At 37.5% G+C, this 21810-nt stretch overlaps 1 protein-coding gene across 3 annotated transcripts in view; it reads right to left on the bottom strand.

Annotated features, from left to right (window-relative positions):
* The window catches only part of SLC15A2 (solute carrier family 15 member 2), a 35206-nt gene that overhangs the window by 9415 nt on the left and 3981 nt on the right, over window positions 1-21810 (bottom strand). For 2 of the 3 annotated variants that reach the window (XM_043594299.1, XM_043594297.1), the window contains exons 4-19: window positions 19217-19309; window positions 17553-17652; window positions 15637-15727; window positions 15291-15368; window positions 10533-10615; window positions 10004-10090; window positions 9743-9832; window positions 9606-9650; window positions 8538-8570; window positions 7761-7849; window positions 6490-6571; window positions 5770-5904; window positions 4455-4619; window positions 4260-4306; window positions 3435-3545; window positions 2737-2833 (exon numbers count right to left, since the gene is read on the bottom strand). In XM_043594299.1, the coding sequence (XP_043450234.1) occupies window positions 2737-2833; window positions 3435-3545; window positions 4260-4306; window positions 4455-4619; window positions 5770-5904; window positions 6490-6571; window positions 7761-7849; window positions 8538-8570; window positions 9606-9650; window positions 9743-9832; window positions 10004-10090; window positions 10533-10615; window positions 15291-15368; window positions 15637-15727; window positions 17553-17652; window positions 19217-19309 (1426 nt within the window). The remainder of the gene's footprint in view (window positions 1-2736; window positions 2834-3434; window positions 3546-4259; window positions 4307-4454; window positions 4620-5769; window positions 5905-6489; window positions 6572-7760; window positions 7850-8537; window positions 8571-9605; window positions 9651-9742; window positions 9833-10003; window positions 10091-10532; window positions 10616-15290; window positions 15369-15636; window positions 15728-17552; window positions 17653-19216; window positions 19310-21810) is intronic. The other variant, XM_043594298.1, reaches the window with a different exon arrangement.

The following is a 21810-nucleotide window of genomic DNA, read 5'->3' as shown; positions in this document are numbered from 1 at the left end:
GGACTTCATGATAAAAATCTTCTGCACAGTGAAGGAAACGATCAACACAACTAAAAGGCATCCTACAGAATGGGAGAAGATATTTGAAAATGGCATAACTAATAAATGTTAGTACCAAAAATCTATAAATAACGTATCAAACTCAACACCCAAAAACCAAATAACTCAGTTAAGAAATGGGCAGAATACATGCATAGACACTTTTCCAAAAAAGACATCCAGATGGCTAACAGACACATGAAAAGATGCTTAACATCACTCATCATCAGGAAAACAAACAAAAAAAAATAAACACAATGAAATACCACCTCGCACCTGTCAAAATGGCTAAAATTAACAATGCAAGATATAACAGGTATTGGTGAGGATGCAGAGAAAGGGGAACCCTCATGCACTGTTGGTGGGAATGCAAACTGGTGCAGACACTCCTGAGAATAGTATGGAGGTTCCTTATGAAAGTAAAAATAGAACTACCCTACAGTCTAGCAATTGCACTATTAGGTATTTACCCAAAGGATACAAAATACAGATTCAAAGGGGTATATGCACCCCAATGTTAATAGCAGCATTATCAACAATAGCCAAACTATGGAGAGAGCCCAACTGTCCATAAACTGATGAACAGATAAAGAAGATTTGGGGTGTGTGTGTGTGTGTGTATGTGTATACTATATATATATAGTGGAATATTAGCCATCAAAAAGAATGAAATTTTGCCATTTGCAATGATATGGATGGAGCCAGAATGTATTATGCTAAGCGAAATAAGTTAATCAGAGAAAGACAAATACCATATGGTTTAACTCATGTGGAATTTAAGAAACAAGACAAATGAACATATGAAAGGAAGGGGAAAAGAGAAGAAAGGGAAACAAACCACAAGATACTCTTAATGACAGAGAATAAACTATGGGTTGATGGAGGGAGGTGGGTGGGAGATGGGCTGGATGGGTGATGGGTACTAAGGAGGGCACTTATTGTGATGAACACTGAATTTTTTACGTAAATGATGGGTCACTGGATTCTACTCCTGAAACCAATATTGCATTATATGTTAACTAACTAAAATTTTTTAAAAAGAGAGAGAAATGTTAAGAATCCAGCTTCTTACATGAAATCCACTGAATTTTAAGTATTGTCAACTAATAATGATTATTATTGCTTTTGTCAGTCCTGTGCAGGCCAAAGAAAATAGGACTATGGAAAAAATGGCCCCCAAGCTCCAATTTATGATGTTTACTTTAAATGCTTATTAGATCCTGGCATTCAGAAACAATATGTATGACTTCTATCCTGAGTAGCATACAAAAAACCGAACAAACAAAAAGTAGAATAATAACAGGAATACAAGTGTTATGGGTTGAATTGCATCCCCTTAAAATTCATATGTTGAAGGCCTAACCCCAACTGAGTCCTGAGGATGTGACCTTACTTGGATATAGGTTTTTTGCAGATATAATTAGTCATGTGAAAATGAGGTCATTAGGGTGGGTTCTAATCCACTGTGGCTGGTATTCTCGTAAAAAAGAATGTTGGACACAGACAAGCCTTCTCTTGAAGGCAGAGATTGGGGTGATTCTTCTACATATCAAGGAATACCAAATGTTGCCAGAAAACCACTAGAAGCTAGAGGAGAAAGGGGCGCCTGGGGGGCTCAGTCAGTTGAGCATTCGGCTCAGGTCATGATCTCACAGTTTGTGAGTTTGAGCCCTACGTCGGGCTCTGTGCTGACAGCTCCTAGCCTGAAGCCTCCTTCGGATTCTGTGTCCCCCGCCCCCCCCTCACAAGCACAATGAGATATTATTCACATCTACTAGGATGGGTATAGAAAAGACAGAAAAAAAGTGTTGGTGAAGATGAGGAGGAATTTCAACCTTCACACACTATTGGTGGGAATGTAAAATGGAATTCATTTTGGAAAAGTTCCTAGTGGTGCCTCAGATGGTTAAAACTTAGAGTTACCATGTGACCCAGAAATTCCACTCATACATATATACTCAAGAGAAATGAAAATGTCCATGCATGGGGCGCCTGGGTGGCTCGGTCGGTTAAGCGTCCGACTTCGGCTCAGGTCATGATCTCACGTCCGTGAGTTCGAGCCCCGCATTGGGCTCTGTGCTGACCGCTCAGAGCCTGGAGCCTGTTTCAGATTCTGTGTCTCCCTCTCTCTCTGCCCCTCCCCTGTCCATGCTCTGTCTCTCTCTGTCTCAAAAATAAATAAACATTAAAAAAAAAAAAGCAAATGTCCATGCAAAAACTTGTACATGAATGTTCATAACAACATTATTTATAATAGTGAAAAGGTAGAAACAACCCAACTGTCCATTAACTGATGAACTGACAAATAAAATGTGTTACATCTATATAATGGAATATTAATTAATAGTAACAAGAAATGAAGCACTGATACATCCTACAACATGAATGAACCTTGGAAAATATGCCAAATGAAAGAATTCAGACACAAAAGTCCACCTATTATATCATTCTATATTTCTATTATATGCCTATTCCCTATGTTATCTCTTTTAATGTCCCTTATAGAGACCTTAATAGACTTTCTAAAGTCCCGAAAGAACCTATCACTTTACACTAGAAATAAGTATGTGACCCTGCACCAACATACAGTTTTCTTTGGATCCCAGGATAAATACAGATACAGATAATAAATATACAGATATAAATATAGATACAGATATATGGAAGGAGAGAGTAGGGTGGTCATGAGTTACTTACATTAGTAATAACAAACAGATAAGTTGCACCAAAGTCTAGTAGACCCATATTCAGTAAAAAGTCCTTATCTTCTGTTCTACAATGTACTGCAGCATATCTGGAACAGGACAATTTTAGTTAGAATAAACACCACATTTATTCTAGAAAATGCATTCCCATCTCCAGGGAAAGAGTGACCTTATCTCTCTATTCATGGTGAGTCAAGCAGCAAAGCTACCATTTCTCTTTGAAAAGAAGTCTCTAGGAGTGATTGATTTTAATGCCAGGTTTTTCTGACCCAGATCTGAGCTCTTCGTTGTCTGTCAGGTAGTTTTTTTTTTTAACATTATGCCTGAATAAAGAAGGCACAAATCATCTTCTTTTGTGGGCTTCAGGCCCTCAGTCTTTTCATCCAAGCCTTATGTGTTTTTCTCATCCAAGTCTTAAGAATTAGTGAAACAGTATAAAACAGGAAACCTGAGTATACTCAAAATCAATCCCCACACCTATATGCAAAGAAAACATTTAAAAAATAATTGTTATATGTAGGGTGCCATTCCAGAAGACTCTGTTGTGCTATTTGGAACACAACTGAATTTTATTTGTACAATGACATTGGGCCAGTGGAATAAAATGAAATTGCAAAAACGAAAAATAAAAATAAAAATAAAGAACAATTGTTGATAAAAGTAAAAGGTCCACAAGGGTAATGCTCTTACTCTCCACTTTGTACAGTTATGTAAGCAGACACACCATAGTCTTCACCAACGCTGAGGAAGATATCTGTAGTCAGGGAGATGTTGACTTCTTTGTGTAATGTATTAATAAACCTAAGGGTAGAGACATTGTCACACATCAGACAAACCCTCCCAAACAGGGACACCTGTTTACCGCTATATTCCCAGTGCCTAGAACAGTTTTTGGCACACAATAGCAACCACCTAATCTTGATGGCCATAAGCATGTGCATCTCTCTATTTCATGCCTGATTCCTGCTACAGAGACCAGTGACCTCTTGGGTTCTCTATCTCTGTAACTTTCCCTGGATACCTGACATGATTTTTGCCTTATCTGGATTCAAAACCAAAGGTGTTACCTTTACTACACCATAGGGCTTCTACAGGTTTACAAAAAACTATGCTTTAAAAACACAGTTAACAATAAGGGATATTCAACCACCACCATGAAGAAAGGATTATTTGCTCACTTCTAAATTTTTCTCTGGTGATCACAGAGAGGGAAGTACTCAGTTATTTTCCTGAGAGCAAGATAAGTGGATAAAATTCAACAAAAAGGGATGTACACATTAGAGCACTGGGGGCATATACAGATACAGGGTCATCTTTTAATACCACATGGGAAAGCAAACCTGTCTCTCATTGTCCTGGAAAATGCCTCTGATACCCATGCCCTTGATATTATAGGAGAGAGAATCCCTGTACAAGACAAATAGAATGTGAGGCTACTTTATCTGAAGCCCCACAGATCAGAAGAGAGACAAAGATTCAAAACAGAGTGGCCTGGGGTCTCCTTGACATCCAAACCTCACAGTTGTCATCCCATTGGCTGTTTTGTTTCCTTCATCCTTCACCTGTAATAGAGGAAAGTAAAAATCAGTTACTGGTGACAACAAGGAACTGATAGTTAGAAATCTGATCATCAGGCATATCTTTGGTAAGATATAAATGATCCAGTCAAAAAAGATAACAGTTTGGAACCTAGATCATTCCTCAGCTTACCATCATACTGGAAATATTTTTTCCATCTTCTCGAAGGATCAGACTGTACCAGTTCTTCTCCTCCACAGAATGTTTAGTGTAGACGGACAGATTATGATATTTTAGGTAGAAGTGGAAATCCTGGCTTTTTGTCTTTAGGTGGAGTTGGGCATAGTGTGGCATCTTCTGTGGAATGAAGACATTGTCATGCTCAACTTCTGATGCATTGTAGACATCACAGTGTCATAGCATCCCAGGGCAGTTGAGCTCATCAGATACTTTCAACTTTGCCCTTTAACCTAGCAATTCTGTTTTTAGGAATATGCTATATTAGAGTAATTAGAGGCATGCATAAAGATTTATGAGTAAGGATGTTCATTATAGGATTATGTATAATAAAAAAATCTTAAATACCTATAAGGATATACCTCAGTAAACTATGATATATCCATAAAATGGAATATCATGTGTCCATTAAAATCATGCTCTCGACAAAGAAGGATGATTATGATATGATTAATGTTAAGAAAAAAAAGTTCAACACAGCATGTAGAGTTTGAGTACTTTTTAAAAACGTATTTATTCATTTATACAAAAATGCTTAACTGATCATCTCTGGGTAGTGGAATTACAGGTGATCTTTATGTCTTTCTACATACTCTTCAGTTTTCAACAATAGTTGTATATTATTTTTATTATTAAAAATAATATCTTAAAATAAATATTTCAGAATATTTACAGTAATATTAGTGAAAATATACAAGCCAAATCCTTCCAAAGGATGTGATACTAGGAAGCAGTTTGAAATAACAATACAAATGACAACCCACTGAGAGCTTACAATGTCCCTGACACTAAGTGCTTTACATATATTTATCCTTACAAAAGCTTATGGCATAAAAATTATTGCCATTTTACAGATGATGAAACTGATATTTAGAGATAAAGTATCTTGTTCAGGGTCTTATAGCTATGGAATGGCAGAACCAGGAATTGGACTGGGGCCAGTTTGACTTCACAAGTGTGTGCTTCTAACCACTATATTATGCTGTCACCTTGATGCATAATCTGAATGTGTTTCTTTTTAAAAAAATTGTTTAGTGTTTATTTATTTTTGAGAGAGAGACAGACAGAGGTGAGCTAGGGAGGAGCAGAGAGACAGGGAGACACAGAATCCAAAGCAGGCTCCAGGCTGTCAGCACAGAGTCCGACATGGGGATCGAACTCACCAACCAGAAGAAGATCATAACCTGAACCGAAGTTCAGTATACTTAACCAACTGAGCCACCGAGGTGTCCCTGAATGTGTTTCTAATTAAGTCAAGTCCATATCTCACCTGAAAGGATCTGAGGGACTCTTCCAGCAGAGTATTGTTTTCATCTCCCAGTACTGTCACCTTCACCTCATCATCTGCCAGATTCAAGACTTGCAGGAAAATCTCTTGAGGACCGGGCTGCGGTGGGGTCATTCTCTTAGGGCATAGAATACATGTCAGAATTACCAACAAATAACCCTTCAAATACAATGGGAACACATAGCTCTGTCCTATCTCTGACAGCCTAGTCCATCTAGTCAAGAGGACAGTTTTCTCCCTCTGAAGAGTATTTGGCTTACAAAACTTTGAAGGCAGTTTGGAGGGGGAAGCACCAGCTCAGTGTAGCAAGCACTGATGCTACGTAACAAACTCCATGCTTTTTCACTCAGTTGTGGCCTCATACATCATTCCCCAATAATGGCTATTCCATCTGCCAAATATTCAAAAGCCTGTGTTCCCAAAGGGATGACTAGATACCTTGGATATTAGTGTTTGGGAATTCCTTGACAATATACTCTGAATCACTCAGGTGGGAGGTGGGCCTCATTTTACATTGCTGTTCTACCCTTGTATCTACTCGTTTACCACGGATAGTTATGATGCACCCTCTTTAGATCAGGTACTGTCTAGATCAGGTACTGACTGTGCTAGGTCCCAGGCAACCAGGATTGAACAAATCAGAAGAGTGAATACCATAGATGTGGTCTTGCCCTCATGGAGCTTTAGATTTATTGAACTCACATTAATTTTTAACTCTACAGCTGCTGCAACTGCAAATGCCAGGCTTGCTAGGATCATACCAACAGCCATTTTCCTAAGTGATCTGCAGAGGAAAGGGAGAGACAATATATCTAAACTTTAAATCTAAACCCTCTAAGCCTACCATTAAAGACCTTTCTTGATTTGGTCCCAGCTACTCCTCACACTGAAGAGTTCTCTGTTAATGCACCACATTTTCCCACAACTTTTGTTTATGATGGTCTTTCTATACATTATGTCATCATAACCAAAAATAATAGTAGTGCAGCCAGATATATTGAACATTTGCTATATGCCAGGCACTATACATTTTTACCTCATTTTCTTCGTCTTTATAAGTCTTTCTTGACTGTCAGCAGGAAGGACTCTCCTTTCTCTATATTTCCCTGGCACTTTGTTTCCCTTCTTACTGCACTTAATATATATCACATTGTGTAATAATTATCCTTGCATGTGTTCTACCTCCCTTATTAAACAGTGAACTCCTTCAGGGCTGGATCTGTGCTGTTATATTTGCATGGCATTGGTGCTGAACTCAATAATATCTGCTCAATCAATGAGTAAATGAAAAAAGACCATTTGAATACATTTGAATATGATAATGTGGTCATCAAAAAGAAATTGCTATTAAATCAGGAATTAGAGGAGGCTTGAAAACCCTCTGGTCAAATTTACAAAGAATAACACTTCTTTTCTTTTTAAGTTTTTACTTATATTCCAGTTAGTTAACACACAGTGTAATATTAGTTTCATGTCTACAATATTCAACATTTCCATACAACACCTGGTGCTCCTATTTAGAATGGGGGGAAAGCAGTAATTAGGGACAACTCTATTCCCACTCTTACTAGGTACCCACTTTGTTTCATATAGACAATAGAAGATTTAAAGGGATTAGTTGTCATGATAGGCTTTAGACTTTGAAGAGGCAACATTCAAGAATAAAGCAACAAGTTGATTTAGGATTCTATTCTCACATACTTTTGACTTTCCATGAAGCTTAGATCTACCTCTTCAACATCACACAGTTCAGTCGGCAATAATGGCTTGGACTGTCTATAATAAGAATTAGTTAGCTCTAATTCCCATCCTCCAGTATCAATAGGCATTTAGTTTAACTTAGATACATAGAAGCAGAAAAACTATAAACCAAAACAAATCGTGACTAAGTAGAAAAGTACTGACATTGAACTTTTATCAAGCTGAGCAAATATTAAGTCAGTTTAAATAACAAAGGCATAGTGAGCACTTACGAGAAGTTAATTCCACATTTGGAAACCAGCCGATAAATGACAAAGTCAAACAATGGAATGAAGATAAGAACCAGAAGGGGATTTAGTACCTGTAACATCATGGTAAAAAGGATTAATTACACATATTCTTCTACCTCAAGTGTAAGTACGTACTCTCATTTGCTTGTGTGTACTCTAACGTTCAAACATACTTTCATTGTACTAAGTATGGAATGATTCCACCTCTTTCAGTCCTTTATACCCAGGACTCTATTTGCCCTGCATAGCACCTCAGCTTCTCAATATCCCACAGAACAAATTTCACTCTGAACCTGTTTTTCTGTCCAACCAGTTGGGAATTTTCCCCTCCCAATTTCACTTATCTTTTCCTGTTCCACAGCCCAAGGGAAAATGTGAAGGAGAGAAGGAGAGAAGGAAGAATTGGGGATTATTAAACAAGGGCTTAAAAAAGAACTGGGAGTCACCCAATTGTGTTTTACTCACACAACAAAGCCTTACACTTTCTTGGACAATATTTCCAAAATACTGTCTTGACATGGAAAAAAAAAACCCCGGGCTTATACTTCTCTTGTGAGATCAAAATTCACTCTACTTGGAAGTGGGCAGGATGTGAAAGAGAAGTGTGGGGCAAAAAGAGAATATTTTCACCCCTATCCTTAATCCTCCTCAGCATACAAGGAAACAAACATCCAGTTATATTTGGTAATCCTGATATTACAGGTAGAAGTATAGATAAGGAAAGCCATAAATCCCCATGAATATAGAAAAAACTCCTACCTGCATCTGGTCAGGCTGAAGCACAAAAATACCCTGAAAAATTATAATAAATTACACTTTGATGGTGGCTAAAGACAAGAATAGCTTGGATCAAAAATATTGCTAATTAGTAGGAGAGATACATAAGATAAAATTCACCAGGTCTTTAGTTCAGGGCCATGGTTGCACTTCTAAGGGTATTTGGGGAAACAGACTGGGAATGGCTTCAGGCAATGCTTGCTGAAGGCAGGTAGGCCTAAAGGAGAATTTTCTTTTTCGGTGTACTATGGTTTTCTTGAGAGAGAGTAGAGTCAGTGTGTTTTTGTTAATTTCAGTAACTGCAGTTGTAGGTGATAATGTGCAGAACACAATGTTATGGTTAGGATAATGACTTCCACTAACACACAGTGTTTCCAAAGTTGTTCTCCAAGGGTCAACGAGAGAACAACCATAGTAAATTCTGGACAACCAGAGAAAGGGAAAAGGTAAAATTATAGTTTGCAGGCTCCAAATAGACTGGTTAATAAAATCTTGGTATCATTCCACCCTGCCCTCTTCACAACTGAGATGGTAGAAAAACAATATAATAATCTAAGTAGAACAACTGAGAGCCTAGATGAGACTCTGAGTTTGCTAAAGAATGGAGATTGGAAAAACAAAGTGTTTACAACTTTCCCATTCCTTGTCCATGTACAAAGTACCACATTTCTAGGTCCTCTACACGAACCTGGGATGGGCTAAATGTGTAGTGGCACCAATCAAATCTGATGCTACTATGCCCCAGGAAGGCTTAGATGGGAGAAAACATTCTCTATCCCAAGTCTCTATCATTTCATTTACTCTCTTCTCAGTACTTCCTTATATACATTTAAACCTTTCCATCTTTATATTCCTGATTTCTAAAGAGAAGATTCTGTGTTTTTATTTCTAGACTAGCTTTTTAAATTTTGCCTACTCAGTACCTTCATGTTAAAGGCACCTCTCTTATGATCTTAAGTCAGTTTTCAGGCAAAAACACAAAGAAATTAATTTTTCCCTAATATGGATTGTAAAGAAAATAATAGATTTCTCTGGAAAATCTTTTCTCACCAGATTCCCATTCATCCTTGTGGCTTGCAAGGTCCATCGTGAGCCCTAGGGGTGACAGATGCTATTATGAGAAATTCCTTTCCTGTGAGAGGAAAGGGGTTGGAATAAGGAGTTGTTTTCAAAAGAACCATTCTTACCTGCTGATCCAAAAGAGCCCAGAACATGGGAAGTGGGATATATAGGAATAGTACCCTGGTCAGTGCCTTCACATCCATAATGAGCTGCTTCTGCAAGAAAGGGAAAGAAGGAACAGGCTGAATTTCTAGACTTGGTTTTCTTGTTTAGAGTAGAAATGTCCCAGAACAGTAAGAGAAGAAGTCAAACGCAGTAAGAGGGAATCAGTTTGGACATTAAAAATCTCCATGGAGGCATAAGATATTTCTGCACTTCCAACTTACTGGGTATTTCTCAGCTGCCCAGTCCAGCCAGTGCTGTCGCTTAGGAATGTCCCCAGAGCGGTTGTTGAAACGGTTGGAAATAGCAAACTAGGGCAGAGCATAGATACCAGAGCATAGATATCAGAAGTGTGACAAAAAGAAAGCATACCATGCCTTTTCTAATTCATTATCCCTTCCCTCAGATGCACATACTTTAATTGACTTACTCCAACCCTTTGATTTCATCAGACATTGAATACAGAATATTTCAGATATAATTTTAAACTATTCCTGCATCCTATTGGCAACATATATTACATATACACATTTCAGAAGATTTTTGTCAATTTACAAAAATGGTTACATTATTTTTTTTACTTAATGGTTAAGTAGAGACACGGAGGAAGACTGATTAATCTCAGTTTGCCAAAAGGTACAGAAGTAGAACAGAGTCATTGGGAAAAATGTATACTCATGTTTGAAGGCCTATATGCTCAGCATAGCATCTCTCTCCCATTGATTGAAAAAGGCAGGTAAACAATTCACTCACCCAGATACACTTGACAACTTGACTCACTATGTTTCCTTCAGGAGGTGGTTTTCTGTATATTTTGCTTCCCATTGCAAACACAACTGCAGTTGATACACGAACAAGGTTCTTAGCTTCTCATTCAGCACATTCAGTATGTCAGTACTAAGGACAGGCTGCTGAAGTGTTAGGAGTGACTGGCAAAGCTTATAAAGGGAGGGGACTGAGTTAAACTTCTTGACTTTGGAATTACACAAATTATGGAATCCCAGAGAAGAATAAAATGGTCAATTGTTAAGAGAAGTAATCTGTTGAGACTTTCTTGTGCCACAGAAATCAAAGTCATTTCTGAATTCTCTCTTTTTCCTCCATCTCTACATCTGATATGATACCAACTTTAACTGAGACTCTCTTCAACATATTTCCTATCTGCCCCTCTTTTGTATTACTACTGCTAGGACTCTTGTTTAGTACCTTAGAACCTCTACCCTGGATTATTAATATGGCTACCAACTAGTTTTTCAATCCCTGGTCTCTTCCATCTCTTATCTGATGCCAAATTAAAACCTTCTTTCTAGGACCTACCTAAAAAGCCCAAACTCCTGGCATGAAAGCTCTTCCCAAATTCATTATTATCCTAATGGCTATTATTATCACTATCCATCTATCGAAGGTTTACTATTATATGTAAAGTGTTAAGCATTTTATATACATTAACAGATTTAACCTGAAAAACATGTACTACTCTCTCCATTTTATTGCAGAAATTGAAGATAAAAGAAATTAAGCAATTTGTACAGATTACATAGTTATAAAATGCCAGAAACTGTATTTTTGACCTGAGATTTGTCTGACTCAAAAATAATATATGCTATTAACGACCATAAAGCATTTCATTCACTCATTCTTACACTAGACACTTTGCTAGATAAAAAAAGACGTGGCCCCTGTGGAGCTCACCTCAATCTACTATTTCCTACTTTATGTTTCATTATTTCCCATTAGGTACTTTACACTCTAACCACTATTCATCATTCTTACAAAAATAATTCTGTGCTATTACTGTAGTTGAGCTGATTCTCTTTTCCTTACCCCATATTCTTTAACCACATCTTCACAGCAATTGTAAGTGAATTTTATTTTCTTATTTTTTTCTACATTCCAACTAACCAGCAATTAGATGATATTATTTTTATAATTATGAAATACTAAATATTATTTTTTTCAAGCTTATTAACTAAATTCAGCAGGAAGACTCTATCTTGGTACTGTCCCAGATGTATTTCCCTCCTTAATGGATTTCCCAGCTCCAGCAAGATGTCCCTCTAGAAGTTCTTCTACCAAAGGTGTCTTTGTCGTGACCAGTAGCACTTTATAGTATCTTTATGCACGAGAATGACTGAGTCCCCTTACTTTTCCTTACCTTAACTTTCTAAATTCTCTTACTCTCAGTCAGATTGCCTTTATCACTTTTTCTTCATTCATCCTCTGTTTCCCCAAAGCTTGTCCAAATAGCACGCTTTACTTACCACAGGCTTCTTATTGTTGACAGAAAAAATGGCTAAGAGAAAGGATGCTAATCCTGGGAGACAAGTGGGCAACAAAAGAGGTATCTAGACAAGAGGAAGATTTTGGAGGGGAAATAGACCACTCCTAAAACTAAGAATGATCCTAGAAAGAGGCTAGAAATATCAATAGTAGAGTGGACAGTGGACTGATAAAAGGAAGGCCAGGTAATTATCTGGGTAAGATCACACTTAAATTTCAAAGCCACTTAACTGAAGAAGAGGAGTAGGAACCTTAAGTTTCTCTACTAATTCTTTCTTGCAGTAGATGATGTTGCCTCCTACTTCATAAAGAAAACACAAGCCTTCAAATAGGAATTGTCTCAACTTCCTGACACAAAATCTATTAATTCCTATATCTACAGCTATCCTCTTCTCCCTCCAGTTAGTTGAAGGTGATGTTCCTCCTCTGTACAAAGGTAATTCTGCCATGTGTGCTTTCATACTGATTACGCTGTCTTTTTCTCACATCTTCAACTTCTTTCTCTACTGGAGTCTTCCTAATGATATTCAAGCATGCCCAACATACTCTCTTGACTCCATGTCCCATTCAGCTATACATACCATTTTCCCTTTCTTACCTCTTATTCACTTCTCATTCTACTCTAATCTGTCTTGAATCCACCAATCTATCATAACTGATATCACCAAATTAGTGACCTTCTTGTTGCTATATTCAATGGGGATTTTTCTCCCTTATCTCACTTTCCCACTTAGTAACATTTGTTACTCTGAACAATTCCCTTCTTGAAATCCTCTTAGAATCCAAGATAGAACCCCTACCATTTTAGCCATTCCTTCTTAGTCTCATTTGTGAGCTTTTTCTTTTTGCCTATCTTGTAATACTGGCATTCCTCGGGGCTCTAACGTAGCCCTCTTTTACTTTAGTTTTACTATCTCTTAGTTATTTAATCTATTTTTATAGCTTAATAGCTCTTCATACACTACTAGTTCCAGATCTTTATCTACAGCCCAAACACTTCTTCTGAGCTTTAAACCTGTATTTCCAGATAGCTCTTTGATAACCCCAATTATATTTTCAAAGACATCTAAAATGTAATGTATGCCAAACTAAATTCATTAGTGTAATGATCCCACTATCTACCTAATTGCTCAAGTCAGAACCCTAATATTCATTGATTTATCTTCTCCATCACTTCATATTTCTAATCATATCAAGTTTTGTCAATTTTACCAGGTCTGAGACTAGTCTGAGCTGAGTGAGACACTCACCTTGAGCACAAAATTTTAAATAATGCCAAGAATTCAGTAATCAAGATAAATAATATCCTTACTTCACCCTTAACCCATTCTTTCTCCACATTATGGTCAGAGACACCACTGAGAAATAAAAATCTAACAATCATCCCTCTGTTCAGAATCTTTTTGCAGCTCCCTAATGTTTTGATAAAGTTCTAATTCCTTAAGACTTAAAAGGCCATTCGTTATCTGGTTTTTGTCACTTTTTTCTCTTTATCTTTCTCATTTACACCTGGGGCAATCTGGAATTCCTCTAAGGCCTTCAGATATGTCACAATTATCTCTCATTTCCTTGTCTTACAGATATCATGTCTTCTTTGATTAACTCCTGCTAATCTTTTAGGCCTCATCTTAGATACCATTTGTTTAGGCAAACATTTTCTGAGCTTCAGAGTTTTAGTCAGACATCCCTCCTTCGTGTTCCTACAACTTTCTCTGTACCTCCCCCACTGTGACACTGATCATACTGTATTATAAATTCCTGTTTACTATATATGTTTCCCTTTTCCTGCTGGACTATATAAGTTTTTTTGAAAGCATAAACTCTGTGGCTCTCTAATTCATCAATGTAACCCCAATTGCTACACAGGATTTGACACATAAAAGTTTCATTAAATAAATGTTTGTTGAATCAATGAATGAAAAGAATAGATGAATTTTTATAGTGAAAAGCCAGAGAATTATTTATTCGTACCCAGAAAACTGAAGCAGCTAATAATGACAACTAACACTTGTTTAACATTTCATAGTTTATAAAACATTTAACTTATAGTATCTCTTTTTATCTTTATAATTATTCTGATGTGTTAATATTATTATTGTGCCATGATCCAGAGAAGGAGACATAGCACTAAGTGGAAAACCAGGATGATATTTGGGAAAATGTTTGGTTTCAAAGGCAGAAGGAAGCAGGGAATGTATTATCACAGCTCTCCTGGAATAACACAGAAGTTTCCTTGAAATTGGAATTAGAATCTGAGTATTACTATTAACCACCCCTGGTAGAAAATAATCAGGACTGAACATTGACTCTTTGGGTTCTTTCTTCCTCTATTGAGTTCTTTATGTGTTGTGCTGGATATCTTCCAGGGGGGTGTCACCCAAAGGCTCAGAGTGAGAACAGGTTTCCAGGTCAGTGATTAGGAACAATCATGTCCAAGTTTCCCCTCAGACTGCATAAACTAAACGACACACACATCCTCTTTCCTCTTCCATTATTGGGTTGTCAGTGGTAAGGAGAATGCCACTTGATCTAACTTGCATCAGTTTCCACCTACTCATCCAACTCCCCTCATTCCCTTTGATCAAGAGAAAGCTCCTTGGGAGCATTGAAGAGCAGGACAGAAATAGCAAAACCTAGAAGCTACTTTAAAAGAATTAAAAATATCTTCCAATAACCAGATAAATAACTATCAGATGAAATAAGCTAGATTGAGAGAAAGGATTAATTATCTTCCTCGCTTCCTTACATATTGTAGTATAGAACGGTGGATCTCAGCCTTGACTACTCTTTAGAATCACCTAGATATTAAAAAAACTATAGATACCTAGCCTCCATCCTGCAGAGATATTGACTTAATTGCTCCAATATAAGGCACAGAGATTAGTCTTTTTAAAATCTCCCCAGAAAACTTATTAGTTATATAACCTTGGGCATGTTTCTCCCTTTCCTTCCTTCTTTCCTTTGTGTCTTCTTTCTTTCTTTCTTTCTTTCTTTCTTTCTTTCTTTCTCTTGTCTTTCTTTCTCTTTCTTTCTTTCTTTCTTTCTTTCTTTCTTTCTTCCTTGGTTTCTGACTTCATTCTGTTAATTTATCTCCAATGTCTAGAGAAAATCCCTACAATAACACTTACCTAATAGGGTTAGTGTGAGGACTGAATAAAATAGTGCTTAGATGATGCTTTTCATGTAGCAGGCATCAGTGATTATTAATTTCCTCTGTCCCAGTGTACTTACCAAGAGCTATCACCATTAGTAATCCTGGAACTCCAAAAGCCAATGCATAGCAGTCTTCCCCAAAACACTGCACATCTCCTAGGCCAGAAGAAAGTAACCTTGAATCTTGAATCTTTGGTGTTCTATTCTGCAAGCTCAAGTTTGTGAGGTCATAGACATAGCCATCCTCTTTCTTCCCATCACCTCATCCATAATCTTTCTTTTGGGCCAGACAAATCAAGATTAAAAGAAATTCTCAGATTTTTAAGCCCTTGTAAAAGTAGAGGATGAAGAGCAGGAAGCCTTGAAAAGATTTTTGACTGGTCAGAGAAAACCTTACACAGGGCCCCTTAGAAAAGATCCTAACCTCTAAGCATGGGTGTGATAAATGTAGAAATCAAGCTCCCTGCATTGATGGAGAGGTAGAAGACTGAGAAATACCTAGTCCGTTCCTCTGCCTGAAAAACAAAAAAACAAAAAATAAGTGTGATGTGCCTCCTAGCTCATCTACCCTACGTTCAGACTAAGCTGGAGGTACGTGCACAGAAACAGATTCAGATATTGCCTCCATGATATCTGAAAAACATATTAGATATTTTAACACATAACCCATACAAACATTTACCCATCTTTCAAACCTAGTACAAACATCTTTAACACTCTTATACCCCTCCTGGGAAAAAAATGATCATCCTATAATACTGTGCCACTTGTGTCCTATATATGTCCTAATATTAATTTCTTTCCATTAAATGTCTGTTTCATTCAGTAGGCTGAGAGTTCCTTTAGCACAGAAATCATATCTTGCTCATTTTTGTGTTCCCTACTACCTAGCATAGTCCCTGACACATATTACAGACTCAACACATTTTTATAGACTGAATTAATTAAGTGAGTGATTGAGTTAAATAGATTTTATGGAATGTGTGGTATAGGAATAGTACTAGAACATAGGACAGTGGGTTAAATTGTTGATCAAGCAGGGTAGTTCACCTAGTACTTATGGGAATTCTGCCAGAGAGTATAAAAGGAAGTCCGTGGGCTTAGAAGTGGTTGGTAGAAACTTGGAAGTAGGTTTGTCTTATTATTGAAATATCTTTGTAGAGCAGTTACTGAATGAAACAACTTTAAAATATAGGGTTTTTGTTTGTTTGTTTGTTTTTGTTGTTGTTGTTGTTTTTATTCATTATGCTTCATTCTGGTACCACAGATCTTTTCCTGACACGGTAGCACAATCTGTCCTTCCCTATTTTCTGTTTACAGTGTTTGCTTCCTCTTCTGCCCCCCTTTTAAATCTATTCCACTCACCTATTTGTACAGTTCATTGTGCCTAGAATCCCAAAGGTTGCCAAAGGTCGGTATTTCTCCAAAGTCAGCAAGCAATTATGATCTATGGTACCCCCGGACAGATAGGGAATATAAAATAATAACTCAAGTGGTCCGAAGGGGAGGAGATACACAAGAAGCAGGACACAGAGAAAGAACAGAGAGACAAAAACCAGAAACATGAGAAATTGCTATAGATGAGGGAATAATACATGAAGACAGACAAAAAAGAAAAGTGAGAGCAAAAGAGAGAAAGCCAAAAATGTTGCCTATTTAAAAATAGACTACTTTCCCTGCCTAATTATCAAGCTTCCTCGTTTAGGCCCATTTGCAGCTTATTCATACCTGTTCCCCGCCCTCCCCCCGCCCCCCCCCCCCATTAATAGTGGAAAGTAGGAAAAGAGGAAATGATCATTCAGACAAGTTCATCTATAGAATCTCATTCTATTTTATCCTGAACGATCATTTCCCCCTTTCATAGGATTTCAGCCAGATGTGCTTAAATCATCTCTACACTGCTTATTAGCTCCCATTCTCGAAGTACCTACCAAGGTTCTTCTCAAATACTTCAAGTGAGAGTAAACTCACTGCTTCAAACTCTTGGAATTTTTCCTTCCATCAAGCAAAAAACTTCCTATAGCTTTCACCCACTAGTTCTGGTTTAATTACTATCAATATTTATAGATAGTTATAATATTCTCTTTAATTCTTACCTTATGTAGGTTGAATATCTCCAATTCTTTCAACCTTTCTTCATAAGATGTGTCTTAGTCCATTCACCACCCTGGTTACTTTCCTTTGAACATGTTTCAGTGTTTCTTTTAATGACCAGTACCCAGCACCTAATAGAACTCCTGACCTGTGGATTACTTCAGTCTTGGCAAATAGCTACCTGCTAGGTACCTTTTTAGTGCCTGCTCTACGTACTTGAAAACACAGAAATAACAGGTCTCTTACATGTTTTTCTTCAAACTGGTCTCCACCAAAAGCTGCCACGCAGGGCTTGATACCTCCTGTCCCCAAAGCTATTAGACTCAGGCCAAACAACGATAAGACTCTGAAATGGAGAGGTAAGGATATAACCATATTGATATGAAGCACAACTGCAGAAATTGGATGTACAAGAGCAAAGATTCCTTTCACATTTCTTCACATTTCTGCAGGCACTTTCCATCTGCCTTCATTCCTCGGAGAGACCCAGAGACACTTAAAGTATTTATGACCTTTGAGCCTCTGCCAGAAAGTATGCATTGCAGGGGCGCATTTTGTCCCTGAGAGCTCCATTTACCCTTTGTGTGCAATAGATAGAAGCAGATACTGAAGGAATTCCACAGTTAAAGCACTGTTTTCAATCTTGTCTTAATTTAAGGAATATACCAACAGAAGGGCCTTATAAACACTTATCCCATATACGCTTCCTAACCACAAAACAAAATGTTAAAATTCTTTATGATTAATAGGAGAAGTGTCACTTTTTGTTGGGACACTGAGAAGGAGGTATCTAATATTTATTAAATTTTAAAATTCTTAATTCATTAGATAAATACATGTATAGGCAGATTATAAACATGAATACATGTGATCTACTTCTTGAACAACTGTAACCCTCCTCTTTACTGACTGAATCAACTGACATCAGTATGTATCAAATGCCTCTGGCCTAATAAACATCAATGGCTTAAATAAAGAGGGATAGAGCAATTGGAATATATGGAACTTTTTTTTTTTAATTTTTTTTTCAACGTTTATTTATTTTTGGGACAGAGAGAGACAGAGCATGAACGGGGGAGGGGCAGAAAGAGAGGGAGACACAGAATCAGAAACAGGCTCCAGGCTCTGAGCCATCAGCCCAGAGCCCGACGCGGGGCTCGAACTCACGGACCGCGAGATCGTGACCTGGCTGAAGTCGGACGCTTAACCGACTGCGCCACCCAGGCGCCCGCGGAATATATGGAACTTAAATGAAAATAATCCAAGCTTTGGATAGGATTTCTGCAATGCACACTATAAAGAAATATTATGCACATTTTTAGTCCTAGCAAAGTACAGATGTATGGGTGGGTGAATAGGTGGGGAAATATGAGGGGCATCAAGTTTTAATAATTGTCTCTAAGAGGGGTGCCTGGGTGGCTCAGTCAGTTAAGCGTCCAACTTCAGCTCAGGTCGTGATCTCACAGTCCATGAATTTGAGCCCGCGACAGGCTCTGTGCTGACAGCTCAGAGCCTGGAGCCATATTCAGATTCTGTGTCTCCCTCTCTCTGCCCCTCCCCTGCTCATGCTCTGTCTCTCTCTGTCTCAAAAATAAACAAAAACATTAAAAAAAATTAAAAAAAATTGTCTTTAAGAATATGATGAGTTGTTATGAAAAGGAAACTAGCTAGGCATTCTACAAGTCTCCAAATGTTTAATAAAAACAAATGAGGACAGCTAAAGTAGGCAAGAGTTCAACTGATCACAAAATATTTTTTTTTTCTCAACCACTTTGGTAATAAAACAATAGGTTGGAAAATAAAGGGACATCTCTGGTAAGAAAATAGAAAATAACCTGTAATGAATGTGTGAGACATTGACCTGTCTAACGAAAGAAAAGTTGTTCAGTTTATTCCATGATTTTACTCACGTGTGTACCATTTGTCCCCCCAGTATTGGTAAGGCACCCAAGGACTTGACCACATGGCCAAGCACATACACCAAGGAGAGATAGATGATTGTCCTGTTGAGAGAGTTAAATCAGTCAGTCTACAAACAGAATCGAGAGAGTTGAGTAATACAGAGTCAGAATTCATACTGTTCTCAGTGCCAGAATAAATGGAATGGAAGGAGGAAGGGGAGGAGGAGGAAAGCATTACCTGAGAAATGTACATAGATATAGGAGTGGTAAATGAAGTAAACAGACCAGAAAAAAGAGAGAGCAACTCTTTACCCGGTAGTGTTAGAGGTAATGGACATTCCCTTCAAGCTTTTTTCTCATATATGACCTGTCCTTTTCCCCACTCACTCTACACTGGTTGGATCCACTGGTTGGATTTGCATCCACTGGTTGGATTTGCAGCAAATGATGTTTTAAACTATGAGAACCAGGACAATAGGTTACTTTGACCAGAGGTGTTGTTATCAAGGAATATCTTTGGCACTAGAAATCAATAGGAATCAAGAAAAAAACTGCAGGTAAATAGGAAAAAAGAATGAGTAACATAAAGAACTTTCTCTAAACCCAACCAATGGGATGGATAGAAAGGCTCTCAGGTTCAGCCTGATTACTCGAACACTTGGGTTAATTGTAATCCCTACCACAGTTACCTCATGTTCAAGTTATCAAGGGTGATAAAGGAGTCAGGGACTATGAAGAGACTGCCCAGTGATAAAGGTCATGCAGTTGGTAGGGACTTCTTGTGTTGTTTCTCCAAGAAATCTGAACGGCAAATAGGAAGTGGGACAGCGAAGAATTCCAGGAAGAACATATGTAGAGATTTACACACTAAAATATAGCACATTACTACCTTTATGATATATTCCTTATGTGCATTACCATGCCAGCATTCTCTTTAAATACAAGTAGAATGTTAGTACTAGAAAGAACCTTGGAGATTATATAGTTTACACCTGTGATTTTAAAGTGTTATATGCTAATGTGGAATATAAAGAATGAAATGAAAATATCAGACAGAGGCTGGATATGCCATCAATCTCAGGTTGTGGATTTCTTATTCTAAATGCCTACTCTCTTTCGGTTGGCTCTCCAGGGAAGGGAACTTAGAGGGTTTAAAATGGCAAGTAGGGTATAAGAAGTTGGGTGACTAATCCAGGGCATTAATTGCATATGGCAATTAATATCAAAGGAAGGGGACAGGCTTTCCCAAAAGGCATGTAGCATCTTCTAGAGAAGAGTTTTCTTTGTTGGAATAAAAAGAATAAATAGAAGGGGAATGAAAAAGGACTGAAAAAAAGGCCAGTTATCATGAACCCAAAAGAGATGATCTCTGCTAGATCATCAGAGAGAAAAAAACAAAAGAAGTGTAAGCTGGAATAATAGAGTCTGAGTAGGGAGATCAGAACAATATCAGATTGTTGGACTAAATGGATAAAGGAAGTATAAGTGGTTTAGAAAGAAAATATTTTAGGTGAAAGGCTCAGGAAATTAGTCTAGGATATGAAGAATATAAGAGGAAGCTAATGGTAGGAAACTTTAACAGAAAGAGAAAGAAGTCAAGATAGACTTGGACATTCTGCATTTGAAAGGGGGTCATTGAAATACTAACCACAGGAAACAAAAGTTTTCTGGATAGACTTGACCAATCTTTCATTTGCAAATGAGGAAGGTGAAATCCTGAGAGGTCAAAGAACCTTCCTAGAGTGACATTCTAATTAATTAGTATTAGGGTTAGGCATAGAACTTGTACTTTCTAACTTACAGCCCAGTGTTCCTTCAGTTTTAATATAGACAAGTTAATGTGGAAAAGGAAAGGAAAGAGGGAGAGGTTTTAAGTTTTATTTCACGACCAGAGCCATTTTTAATGAGAGTTTAGGAACTGAGAAGGAGTATGTGCAGTGATGGCAGAGAAGGAAACCTAGCATGAAGAGGGGCAGCTCTGATGAGACAAAAAATATAGGAGAGGGAAAAAACATGCTATATACCTATTCAGAGAAAGAGAAAGGAGATGGTAGTAAACACATTCATTAAGAGAGTGGCTGTAAGTCCAAACCAATAGGCATGGGGACACAGAGCATAAAAACCACACTAGAGACTATGATTAAAAATGTTTGGCTCTCTTAAAAGCAACTTGACATAAAAAAAAAGCATTCTAGCATGTAGTTAGCCCTCTCAGTAGATGTTTATAGAAATCATGAAAAGCCATATCCATGCTTCAATTTTAAAGGAAGTCATTTTAAAAATAAATAAAAGTACTAGGGCATTTATGGGAGTCTTTTATTCTATAACTGAATAAAGGTCATGACTTATACTTTTTATTCTGCATATAGTACCAATCTCCTATCTGGTTGGACTTGGTAACCAATATTACATAAGTAGCAAACATAATCCACCATCTTTCTCTCAAGTCAAGAAACTGTATTCACTGCTGTGTTATGGTTGTAGTTATATATTAAATGCTAAGTAAACACTTTAGAACAATGAATATATACAAGCCAAGTGAGATATAAACCAATGTGTACTAGAGAGGATTCCTTGGAATACTAGGTCCACAAAATATCCTG

Source organism: Prionailurus bengalensis, chromosome C2, assembly GCF_016509475.1.
Source record: "Prionailurus bengalensis isolate Pbe53 chromosome C2, Fcat_Pben_1.1_paternal_pri, whole genome shotgun sequence".
NCBI lineage: Eukaryota > Metazoa > Chordata > Mammalia > Carnivora > Felidae > Prionailurus > Prionailurus bengalensis.
Note: the sequence above shows the minus strand (reverse complement) of the source record. Positions and strands in the feature narration are given on the sequence as shown.